At 38.8% G+C, this 13,335-nt stretch overlaps 1 protein-coding gene across 7 annotated transcripts in view; it reads left to right on the top strand.

The window, feature by feature from the left end:
- Positions 1–13,335, top strand: part of STARD13 (StAR related lipid transfer domain containing 13) — a 298,693-nt gene that overhangs the window by 43,761 nt on the left and 241,597 nt on the right. For all 7 annotated transcript variants that reach the window (XM_061993647.1, XM_061993616.1, XM_061993630.1 and 4 more), the window contains one exon: positions 3,334–4,243. In XM_061993647.1, coding sequence (XP_061849631.1) covers positions 3,488–4,243 — 756 coding nt within the window. In that variant the 5' untranslated portion in view covers positions 3,334–3,487. The remainder of the gene's footprint in view (positions 1–3,333; positions 4,244–13,335) is intronic.

Below are 13,335 nucleotides of genomic sequence, written 5' to 3'. Positions count from 1 at the left end.
AGGGTAAATTCACACTCTCAGTTCTCACCACTTCCTCTTCAGTGATTTCTTGCCATACTTGCACAAAACGAGTCTGCTTTTGTGTACTTTCTTTGTACCAGTCTGATCCCAGAAAAAATTAAGAATAACCCAATGGAGTAAGAAAATCTAATAAACAGAAAAATTGTTTCACGTCTTTTGTAACTAAACTGTAAACCAACTTTATTCTATGTACTGTAGAAACCAAAATTCATTTGAAAGAAAGAACTTAGCAAAATTTTAAAATAAACTGGGTACTGATTTTAGATGCTAGAAATATACAGAGATAAGGAAAAATCCAGTTTTTGCAGTGATGACAATTCATGTTTTGGAGTCTAAAGCATCATCCTAAAATACTACATCTAAAAAATACATAATTCACTTATCCCATGTTTGCCTGCTGCAGAATTTCAGGAGCATTTTTTAATGTATTTTGGTTTTGTTACAGCAAAAGTATGTTCTTATGAAGAGAGAGGTGTATTCCTGCAGATGTAATCACAGCAGAGCCTGCTTGGCAGCATTACCAGAACTAAAAAGGGTCCACGGAACAGGCCAAGAATGGATCATTTCAAATAGAGAAGGAAAAGCATTCTCTTTAGGGGTGTTGATCATCTGAAGAGCAGGAAGGCTCTTCAGAGGGACCTGGAGAGGCTGGATCAATGGGCAGATGCCAGATGTATGAGGTTCAACAACGTCGAGTCCTGCACTTGGGTCACAACAATCGCATACAACACTGCAGGCATGGAACAGAGTGACTGGAAAGCTGTCCAGTGGAAAAGGATCTGGTGATATTGGTTGACAGATGCCTGAAAGTGAGCCAGCAGTGTGCCCAGGTGGCCAAGAAAACCAGTGGCATCCTGGCTTGTATCACCAATAGTGTGGCCAGCAGGACCAGGGAACTGATTGTCCCTCTGTACTCAGCACTGGAGAGGCTGCATCTCAAGTATGGTGTTCAATTTGAGGCCCTATACTACAAGAGGGACATTGAGGTGCTGGAGCATGTCCAGAGATGGGCAACGAAGCTGTTGAAGAGTCTGGAAAACAAGTCTGATGAGGAACATCTCAGGAAACTAGGGGTGTTTAGTCTGGAGAAGAGGAGGCTGAGGGGAGACATGATCACACTCTACAGGTACCTGAAAGGGAGTTGTAGTGAGGTGGGGATTGGTCTCTTCTCCCAAGTAACGAGTGATAGGACATGAGGAAACGGTCTCAAGTTGTGCCAGGACAGGGTTTAGACTGGACATTAGGAAGAACTTTTTCACTTAGAGTGTGGTCACACTAACACAGGCTGCACAGGGAGATGGTGGAGTCAGTATCCCTGGAGATTTTTAAAAGATGCATAGATGAGGTGCTGAGGGACATGGTTTAGTGGTGGGCTTGGAAGTGTTAGGTTAGTGGTTGGACTTGACTTAAAGATCTGTCCCAATTAAATCTACTCTACAATGACAATTGGAAAGTGTGATGCTGGGAAAGACCTGGCGATTTGAGCATGGCTGCTCCTTCTGGAACTACCAATAGGTGAGAAACAGGGCAGCCACCAGCAGCAACAGCTGATGAACACAACCCATCCTTTGACCTGACGGCAACAGGCTGGTGTGGACAGACAGGACAAAGCTTTTTTTGGTGCTTTTCAGGGAGTCCTCTAGAACAGGCAAATCTTTTTCCTTATACCTGGCTTTGCATGGTGGGGTCGTGTGGGCTAGCAGCATGCCTTCTTGCAGGTTACTGGGAGCCAGGGACTCAAAAACAAAGGTGACAGCTCATAGGAAAGCACAGACAATAATATTCCACCTGAATGGCAGGAAGCATTTTCCCACTGTGCCCACAATCTACAAAATATTATATGACATGTTAGTTGTTCCAATCATTCCCTGCAAATGTGGGAACATGTTTTCCTTCTCAAAGCCATTGTACTCAGTGAGTATACATAATGTTAGACAGAGCTAAGGGTGTTCAGCGCTCCTGAAAGTTAAGTCACTTCTATGTAGATGGCTAACCTCAATCTTATGAGAAAATGAGGGTTTCAAAAGTAGGTTTCTCATTCACACGTAGACAATGTAATCTATCGTTATTGTGTAACAAAGTTATGGGCTGAGATTCTTCTTGTCTTTATTTGTCCCTCTAAAAGCGGGATGACCAATCTTTGTCTAGACAGTCTCCACAGTTTTAGATAAAGGCAGTCATGCCAGGAGGCAGACTCATCCCATCCATCCTTTTACAGCTGGAGTTCAAATAACAAAGGTAATATATAATAAATATTAATTTTCTCTGTGTAATAGTATTTTTTCTGTTACCCAATGTATGTCTGTAACACTAAAATATACACTAACCAGCACTAAAATAAGTCTAGCTGGTGTGCATTGCTCAGTTTATGGCACATGCAGTGAGATCCACATCACATGCCAGCATCTTACTTTGCTTCCTTCCCACTTTGACAATCACAGTGCTGCCTTCTGACATGCCTTCCTCATCACTGACAGGTTTGCCAAATACATCAAAGGCTCAAGCTTCTCTTTTTATTTTGAAAAGCTTCTGTTCTGCTTTGCTCTCTCACAGATGGAGTACTGAAACAATCATTAAAATAAATACTATCAATATTCAATCTGTCACAAGAGAAGTAAATTATATATATGGGTGAATGTAAGCTATTCAATGATGCAAGATCAGTTCTTCAGCTGCTCCCTTCTTCCCATGTACTGGAGGTGCACAGCCTAGATGTGAACACACAAGTTAAGACTGATTTAAACCAGACACTGCCAACTCTGATGCAGTACTGAAGCTCTCTGTTATTTTTAGCCTCTTCTTTTTGCTTTACAAACTTATTGGAAATGGGCATGTGCTTCACTGGCAATTCACAGAGCTTAGAGACAGAAAATTCTACCTATATTGAAATATTCTTTCTTTTCTGTCAATTACTTTGGCTTCTTGCTCTTCCATGTGACATTTTAGTAGCTTTATCAAAACAATGCAAAAGCATTCAGTGATTTAACAGGTAATAAAAATATAGTGAACAGACATATGATTTTGTTACAAGCACTGTATCCAGCATCACTTGGAATGATTCTGAACCACTGTGTCAATAATGATCATAAAGTCAATATTTAAAAACCATTTTTGCATCTGCCAGTTCTTTTGTAGTCTCTGAGTTAAACAAGTCAAGGTTCTCTGTTTTAAGTTCAATTAATCTGCGTACATAAAATATTTTCTAAGAGATCTAGAAGTAAATTTGATATGGAAATTTCACATTTCAGGATTACTTTTGCAGATGCACTCCAATGCATGCATGTTACCATCTTTTTTCTTTTTTTTTTTCAGGAGAAGACTGGATTCAGATGTGTTGTATGAGAATCCAGACATTAATAAAGAGCGTGTGACCATGGTTTTGGAAAAATAAGACATTCCCTAGCTGCATATGTGGAGTTATGTTTCTTAAGGACACCAAGAATGAAGTCATTTTGATCTCTGATGGATGAAACTCATTGGAATGGAAACTAAGATCTATGAAGAAGAACAGAACTCACCTTATCTTACATCTACTAAGCACCTGGGAACTCCAAAGGAAGTAAAGTATGAAGAGTACCAAAGAAAGATAGAAAAACAGGCAAGTCCATCTGAATTTCAGAATGTTTTACTGGAATCTGAGTTGAGTTTGCTGTCTGTGTCATCCTTATTAGACCACAATGAGGCATCCTTGCAACTTAGCACAGTTGCAGGGTGTGTCAGTGTCAGGAATCAGTCTGAGATAAAGCAGCACTTTTGTGAAGAGTTACTCTATTCTTCACAACAGAAGACAAAGGAAGATCCTTTGAACTTTCCCTTGCACACAGAATGGCCACTCCTTACACAAAGAAATTCAGAGCAAAAACCAGAAAGGAGTCACGAGATCAGAGTGATAAAACACAAACCAAGTGCTATCACATTTTCTGATTCCAAATTTTTATCACGTGAAGTTAATACTAAACTCCGTATTTGTGAAGCGGGAGAAGCAGAAGATTTTTCATCTGAAGAGGAAGAAGCAGATGGTAGAGATGATGATGTGTTTACAGAACTGCCACTGTATGAGACATTTTTCAATGGTCTTCACAGAAGGAATGCTTCTGAAAGAAAGCAAAGTAAACATGAACTTACCAAACATCAACAGATGTGTCATTTAGAAGACTGTGATGATCACTCTGGAAACGAATTAAAGGACCATGACAAGGAAGAAAAACACATGGAGCTGGAGGTAATACAAGCTACACTTTTCTTCTGTGTATGTTTTAAATAAGATTGGTTACAGGAGGAGTTACATGAATTGTTACATAGGGATAATCAATGTGAATTACACAATTAAGTATATAAACATACAGTAAAAGTATACTAGGTTTCTCCATTAGATAAATATTATTTCAGATTGGACACATTTCTATGAGCCTGAACTTCAAACTTTGTTTTTCTGTTTTCTCTTGCTTTTTAAAATGGGAACTGGCTGTTTCCCCTCCTCTTACAATATCGTATATAATGCCATGTACAGCATATATTCTCTGAGTCTACTCTGAAAACAGAGTATATTTCTTCATGCTGAAAAATGGCCTTTTTTAGTGCAATGGTATCATGGCACTGCACCACCTAACCCACAGCATTACATCTGCTAAATAACAGTGTATTCTGTGGTTTTATTTCCTTAAAATGATATGGAGAATAGGTTACAATCTGGTCTATAATAAAAGAAAACAAATAAAAGTTTTTTTCTAGTTGTATTGGTACACATTGGGATGCTCTATAGACCAATATCCAAAATGAAAATCTAGGAAGATTTAGGACAAAAAAATGAAAAACATTGTGTAATAAGAATCATCCAACTATAACCTTTCCAAAAGTGTCAAGTACATTAGCTCTATTTTTTGGAACAGCAGCTTTCCAAGTGAGTTCTCACTAGTCTGGAGATAGGCAAGACTTTCCTCCTGCACCCATCTGGTGACAAACCAAATGCCTAGAGCTAAACATGCTTATCATTGGAGAAGTTCAGCTCAAGTACAAAAATATGAAGTGACTCCAAACAGCAGGCAAAACAAACCCTTAAAATTCCAACATTCCTGACCTTGCAGTACAAATTAATCTTAAACTGCAGGTCAGGCATACCTTTCCTTCCTCTATCTTCTCCTCCTCCAGCTTCTAAAAGTTATTTTCCATATAAATGTGCTCTATACCTTAAAAATCAGGGTAGAAGTACAGTCTTTTACCCAGTGTGTTTTATTTTTCTCTATCTGCAGTTCTCTTTTTACTTTTAGTGTTTGCAACACAGAGTTGTTTCATTGACTTCTGAATATACGAAAGCAGAATTCGACTTACGATGTCTGTGTCCATATTAACATCTAAATTATGGTATACAATACTTAATTACTTGCCTCCTTTAATACTAATCTATCTCCAGTTTGAGGGGACCAATTCTGCCATTAACTGAGTGGGCATTTTGTGCAGTATTTCATACTTGTCCCAACTTTACTGAAGAAACCCATCAGCTCACAGAGAAATAAGCCACAGTTTTTACACATCTTTCTCAGCAGCTAGTATTAGAAAACCAGGGCCCAAAGGTGGTTTAAAAACAGTGCACCTTCTCATGCAACACTGACCCTGAGAGATTCTTGTAACACATGGTTTATTAAATAATTGTATTGTTGCTCTCCCCTAAGCCACATCTTGCTTCCTCGTATACTCAGAAATGTTCCCATTAATATAGATCTATATCAAAATGCATGCACAACATCCCTTGGATCCTGTTTACTGAAGGTCATTCCCATAGATAAAAAGGAGAGGGCAAAAGCTGTTGCCATTTAGTTTACTTTGTCTATACCATAAAATAAACTCAAGGATGAAGCTTGTAGTGCAAAATAATGGATTATAAATTGCCAGACAAGCATGTGAAATGACCTAGTAAATCTCAGTGAACATGTCAAAACATTTCAAAACCCGTGCAGATGCAGTGATGCAGTCCTGGTTTTGACTTTTTTAATATGTAAATAAGTATGTATCATTCCAGGAAAGCCTCCAAGACATAATTTTTAAAAGGATTATCTTGTCTCTCAAATTTTAACAGCATTCATGCACTACGGTTCAGAATAAAAACTCCCCCCATGACTGTGGTTAAAGCAAATATATGTCATTGGCAAGTCACTTATTTCTACTATTTGAAATGGGGCTGTGGAAAAATGTCTTTCTAGTAGAAAGAAGTTAAGTAAATAAAGACAGTATGACATTACATTGTTGTCAAAAGCAACCCATGCTGCTAAGCCTTAGACTCAAATATAGAATAACAAACAAATCACCATGTCCATACATGATACAGGCTATCACACAGAGCCCCCTGACAGAAATCCTGGCTAAATCCTTGCTACTGGAGTTCACAGTGAAACAGTGATTAAGATCTACCCTGCAGGAGCATTCCTAAGTAAATTTACTTGTGTACTGATGGCAAATCTCCTATTTTAGGTATGGAGAGGAGGAAAGGCTGTCATCTTCTCCAAGCTGGGAAACACTGGTCCTTGCAGGCAGTCACCATGAGCAAAGCCAATGTCCCGTTCTCCTCTAAAATTGTAGTTACACGCTTTAAGTGATCATCATTGAACTTCTTGTTTCATTCTAATTAGTAAGCAAAGACAAATCTCCAAGTACATCAAACAGTAAACAAGTAGAAGGAAAAGGGAAAAAATACAACTTGTATATGCTGCCAACTCTGTTACAAGCAGAAGAAACTACTGAAAACAATTAATACAACAGTGCCCATTAAAAAATAAGCTGTTCTTTTCTTCCCAAAGGCATACAGCGTCTGCCTGTTCTGCATGATACACGATAAATGATACTTCTGTTTAATTTATGAACTCAGCATGATCCCCAAGTTTCCACTCCAGATCAGTCCCATATATCTATATTTCCTGTGCTTTTGTCATCAAATCTGAAGTTGGCTACCTTTTTTTTTCTGTCAGGAGTCTGTAATCCTTTAGTGCCAAAATATGGTTCTTAAACTAAAAATGACATTTATTTCAACTGGGGAAGCAAAATTTTAAATCAAATTTATATACATATGAAATATTGTTCATGTTATTTCTCACTTTATGTTGGTAGTCTAGGTAACATCATCACAAAGCCAGCACTTCCTCAAACATACCAGTGAATTTCTGTACCCTTATTATAGATTTGTCTTCTCTGTCTACCTTCTTTGCAAAACTCCCCTTTTATCTTGAATTGTCATTTTTCACATCATTCATGTCCTGATATTCAGGTCCTGCTTGACTAACCTGATCTCCTTCTATGACAAGGTGACCCACTGGGTCGATGAGGGGAAGGCTGTAGATGTTGACTACTTAGACTTCAGTAAAGCATTTTGTGTTTTTTTTTAAACTAAATACCTGCATTGGTAGCAAAGAATTCCTGGAGAAATAAGTTAAACACAATTGGTAGCCAGTCACCAGTGGTTTTCTCCAAGGCTCAGTGCTGGGAACTGTTCTGTTTAATGTTTATCAATAATCTGGATGAGGGAATTGAGTGCAGATTTAGCAAATTTTCAGATGACACCAAATTGGGCAGGAGTGTAGATCTGTTTGAGGACAGGAAGGCTCTTCAAAGGGACCTGGAGAGGCTGGATCAATGGACTGAGGCCAATTGTATGGGGTTCAACAGGGCCAATTGCCAGGTCCTGCGCTTGGGCCACAACAACACCATGCAACACTACAGGCTTGGGGATGAATAGCTGGAAAGTCACACAGAAAAAGGACCTGGGGGTGCTGGTTGACAGCCGGCTGAACATGAGCCAGCAGTATGCCCAGGTGGCCAAGAAGGCCAATGGCATCCTGTCTTGTATCTACAATAGTAAGGGAAGCAGGACCAGAGGAGCAATCATCCCCCTGTATTCAATGCTGGTGAGCATTGGCCGCACCTTGAGTATTGTGTTAAATTTTGGGCCCCTCACTACAAGAGGGACATTTAGGTTCTGGAGTGTATCCAGAGACTGACAACAAAGCTGGTGAAGGGTCTGGAGCACAAGTGTGATGAGGAGTGGCTAAGGGAGCTGGGAATGTTGAGCCTGAAGAAAAAGAGGCTGACAGGCGATATGGTCACTCTCTACAGCTACCTGAAGGGAGATTGTGGCAAGGTGGGGGTTGGTCTCTTCCCCAAGTAGCAGGTGACAGAACAAGAGGAAATGGACTCATGTTGCACCAGGGGAGGTTTACAAAATTATAGAATGGTAGGGGCTGGAAGAGACCTCTAGAGATCTAGTCCAACACTCCTGCTAAAGCAGGTTCACCTCGATCAGGTGGTATTAACGTAGATGAGGTTGTTTAGATTAGATATTAGGAAAAATTTCTTCACCAAAAGATTTGTCAAGCATTGGAATAAGCTGCCTGGGAAAGGGGTTGAGGCACTATCCCTGGAGATATTTAAAGATATGTAGATGTGGTGCTTAGGGATATGGTTTGGTGGTAGACAGGGCAGTGTTAAGTTAATGGTTGGACTCAGTGATCTTAAAAGTCTTTTCCAAACTAAACAGTTCTATGATTGTACGATTGTTTTGTTCTGTCCTGATATTTTCTTGGCAACTCTGAAGTGGTATCTAGAGCCATTTCTCCTTGCTTTTTTTAAATTTAGTCCCTCATATTAAATGACATATTCTGTGTGTGCAGCCATTTCTTGAAACTGTACTGAGCTGATAATCATACTTAACCAGGTACTACTATGCAACTTTACATCCAGAGTCTTATCTTATATCCTTATGTAGTCTCAAAACAGTATGTATTACTTCCAGGAGTGTCATGATTTAGGCCCATCCAGAGACAAAAGACTACAATTAGACTTATGTACCACAGAATTCAGAACACCTGAATGACAGGGAGGGCTTAATTGCCACTTATTGTCCCAGAAAAAAACAGATCAGGTTACTCAGCTTGGGGAAGAAGACAGAAGAAGAGAGAGAAGGGAGCAAGCCAGGAAGCCCATGGGCTGGAAACAATCTGCTTAGAATAGCCATTAGGATGTGCCAGGTGATCCAGCAGCCCCTCTGCAGCCCTCCACATACTGAATATCTCTTCCCAGTGGACATTCAGGGTTCTTCAAATGAGTCCTCTTCTGAGAGCTGCTGCTTGATGGAACATGGTCATCTCTTTCTAAAACATATCTGGAAAGGGCAACAAACTAACTGTTGTCAAGTGTTACATGTCAATGTAACTTCCAGGAGGATCCTAGAAAAATAATAATTTCATAAAGAAGAAAGAGTCTTTCCTAACTCAGGAACGATCCATTAAGGGAGCCTGTGTCATACTATTTTTCCCTGCACTCTGCCATCTCAGCTGTATAAGCTGGTGTGCAGCATGTCAGGCCCTGCTAGCCCTTACACAGGAACTTGGGACACCTTTCAGGGGCTCCAGTTGCATGCATATTTACATCATGGCTCTTTCAACACATTTAGGAAGATCTAAACCAAACTTGCTTGTGGTTTTAAAGCACAGTGCTGATAGTCTCATGTTTGCATTGACTGTTACCTTGATCAGCTGGGTCAAAGAAAGACTGAGATACATACCACTCCCTAGGAGTAACAGAGACAAGATGACACAGACAGATAACTTAGGTTATTAAGGTAGTACTTATAATTAATATATTTTTCAGGATTTGGCTTTCAGATTGTAAACTCAAAGCCTTTCAGAGGAGACTGCACAGTCATGGCAGTGGCCAGTGCAAGGTCAGGAGGCAATGTCTGTGTACAGAACTGGATAGTGTTAATGGAGTCGTTGCGTCACCACCTTTCACCAGTAAATCATTGCTTTAAGTAAAACTGCAGTGTTCAAGAAGAGATTTGTGAAAGCTGCACTGCTTTTGACATTTAAAGCTAAGGCAAGTGAAGTCTGGAAATGGTTACAGGAAACAGTCCTTTACTGGGAGGAAGATGGATGATCTGGCTTTCCAGTTTCTCTTCCCTTGATTATTCATTTGTTTTCATTAATTTCCTTGTCCCATCCCTCCACTACAGTTAGGCAAATTAGGTAAATTTTATCCTCATTATACAATCATTTCTGAGTGACAAGTTTGATAATCACTGTATCAGCTTAGAGTTCATATTCAGGCTGGAATCATTTGTAATACAGAAGTTTCCACAGCATCTGTCCTACACTTTGCCTGCTTCTGGCCTTCATTTTTTTTTTTTTTTTCACCAAGTTCACCAAAGGAGCAAGACAAGATAAACAGACAAGATATGCAGAAAGAGATAAACCCACAAAAATTAATTCAAAGCCATAGTCTTTGAAGTTAATTATGATTCTTTAAAAGGTATGTATTCTTCTATGTGGCTTGTAAATATTTTAATCAAGTAATCATACCCAATAAGAAAGGAATCAGAAAGTTTCAAGTCTTTGACAATGAATTTTCTTTATTCAGATTGAGTTTATTCAATTTAAGTGATCAAAACAGCAGCACTCAAGCCTACAACTACAATTAGTAGCTGGACCTGCCAAAGTAAGCTTCTTACCCTTATGTTTGGATGGCTTAAACTTGTGTACCTCTTACATTCCTGCTCAGTGTCTTGCTAAGCCGCTTTGAAGCACTTTTCCAAGAGGTACTTTGCTGTTTTCATTAATGAGGCACTGGAACTTAGGTGGAATTTAAGGTATCTGAAAATTGCCCTGCAATAGTTTCTTCTTCTTCAATTTAGCTGTATATGGGCAAAAACTAGTACAGAACATATTAGAGTGAAGCACAAATTCCTTCTCCCATTTCTCTCATACTTTGGATACAGTTTGTTTTTCTCTTTGCCCTACAAATCTGAGACTCCAAAACCAGAGAAGGAGAATAGATGCAATTTTGTGATATCTTCATGAGGAATAATAGGGTTGTTATTATTATCTAATTTTTGCTCATCTTCAGCAGACATGGGATATTTACCCAGGTAGGAGAGCCAAGTGCTGAAATAACAATACCGGGGAAAACAGAGCAGATAGTTAAGGGGAGGAAAATGGTAAATGACTTGTCTAAGACAGGAGTGATATACTGACCTTTGCACATTCTAATTTCCTTTGTGTCTCTATAAGATTTGCATTTTCTGTATGACATTTATACATTCTCTTGAGCTGACAGATGTTGACCTGGCGAGTTGAACTTTGCAGAGTTTCTAGTCACTTGGAAAAGGAGTTGGAGAACTGCTGATTACTTTATCAATTACACATTATAATCAGTCAAGAAATAACCACAATCAACTCTGAATAATTAAGTCAGATAAATGTTAGCTTAGGGACTCTAATAATTAAGTTAAAAGAGTCTTTTTCATAATTTCACAAATTTGAAGGAATAATGATGAACACAGCATTTTGCATAGAGTACATTTTTCTCTAATCTTGCTATTTCTAATAATGTAACCATTTCCCGTTAGGATATGGCATTTGTTGTGTCCTACTTACTGTGAATGGAGAAGTAAGTTCAAATTTGCATCTTATATCAGTGGAAACTGGATGCATGGTGGTTTCTACTTCAAAATTATAGGAACTTTGGAAAATAACAGTAAAGTTATAACAGGAACAGTAACTTAAGGATATGCTAAAATATCATGTCAAAGAGAACTGGCATACTGGAATCGTAGGAAAACACGATACAGTCAATCTACAGTTAATAGTGGAGATACTCTCAAAATTACTATCCTTTATCTCTTCAGTATATTTGCACTCTGCTTTCGTGTTTTAATGAACATGTATGATTTATTGTTCATTAACTGAAAATTAAAAAAGAAAAATGTATATGCCCCCAGAAGAGATGCACTTTCTTGCCATCAGTATCAGATACTTGTCCTTCAAATCACATGAGGTTGGATGTCAGGAGGTTGGGGCATCCCTTTTTTCTATAGTAGCTAGCAACAGGATAAGGGGTAATGGGATGAAGCTGGAACACAAAAAGTTCCATTTAAACATAGGAAAAAACTATTTCACTGTGAGGGTGAGGGAGCCCTGGCACAGGCTGCCCAGAGGGGTTGTGGAGGCTCCTTCCTTGGTGGTCTTCTAGACCTGCCTGGACATGTTCCTATGTGACCCGATCTAGGTGGACCTGCTTCTGCAGGGGGGTTGGACTAGATGATCTCTAAAGGTCCTTTCCAACCCCTACCATCCTATGATTCTATGATTGTCTTCAGGAGGCATCAGTGGCTGCTGGGTTGAGATTGGAGAAAACATATGCACTCTGGTTTTGTAAAAATGTCCACTAAACTTTTAGCAGTATCATCTTGAGCTCTGCTAAAATTCTCCTGAAGGAAAGTTGCAAAATGAGGATAAAAAAGTTATTTTTCAAAAGCAAAGCCGATAAACAAATCTCCATGTGTTGAGTGGAACAGTACTTAAAAAATTCAGAGGGCTTTTTTGCAGCTGACCCATCATGCAGTTTGACATAATTTGTGGTGCAGAATATCATCACTTTCCAAAAATGTATTGCATATGGCACAAATATATGGAAAAATTCATGAAGAAAATCAAACAAATAGTCAAAAAGCTCATTCACCTTGATTTTCAAACTCCTTCAGAAAATTTCAGTAAAAAGTACCTTTCATCTTGGTGCCGAATTAGGTAATATAAAATTACAGAAGGTGAGATTATTGAGTTACATTGCACAGTGTGAAACCCTCCGACTCTTCAAGCTAATGTGTAAAACTTTGGCCCTGAAGTAGTTTTCATCACATTATGAAAATCTTCAGGCTAGCAGTTTCCAAAGTGCAACTATCTGCAACTAGTGTCTTGAGAAAGATTTTATGCTACTCATCCTAGCTGTAGCAGTCCTACTGTAAAGATATCGTGCTGTCAACAAATTTTGTTGCACAGTCTCACCGTGGTCTCCTGCACACAGATTAGGAGGCCCCACAAACAAAATTTTGGGAACTCCTGCTTTAGCCTGTTCATAACTATTATTGCATGCTTTACATTTATCCTTATAGTTTGAAGATAACAAATAGTTAACACCAATGTTGTACTACATTTAAAGGGAAGAGTATTAATCATATGTAACTTAAGTTATTACCTTTTTCAGATATTGATTCATTATTTGTTATGCATTTTAATACTTCAGAATCATGTGTCCACTTCAGGAAGTGGCAATATTACTATTGCTCTTGATAGAAAAGCATTAAAAAGATCATGTGTTTATGGTCACACTAAGCCCATAAAATAAAAGGCTTCTATCAAGACTCTTCTTTACAAATATTTGAAAATATCTGGAATCTGTGCAATGTGAGACCACTCAAGCATTTCAAATTATCTCTACAGAAGTAGAGCACAAGTCAACAGAAAACAAGGCCTAAGTGAAGGCTCTGATGAACTACAT

This window comes from Colius striatus, chromosome 1, assembly GCF_028858725.1.
Source record: "Colius striatus isolate bColStr4 chromosome 1, bColStr4.1.hap1, whole genome shotgun sequence".
NCBI lineage: Eukaryota > Metazoa > Chordata > Aves > Coliiformes > Coliidae > Colius > Colius striatus.
The sequence above is the reverse complement of the archived record's forward strand: the minus strand, read 5'-3'. Positions and strand labels throughout refer to the sequence as shown.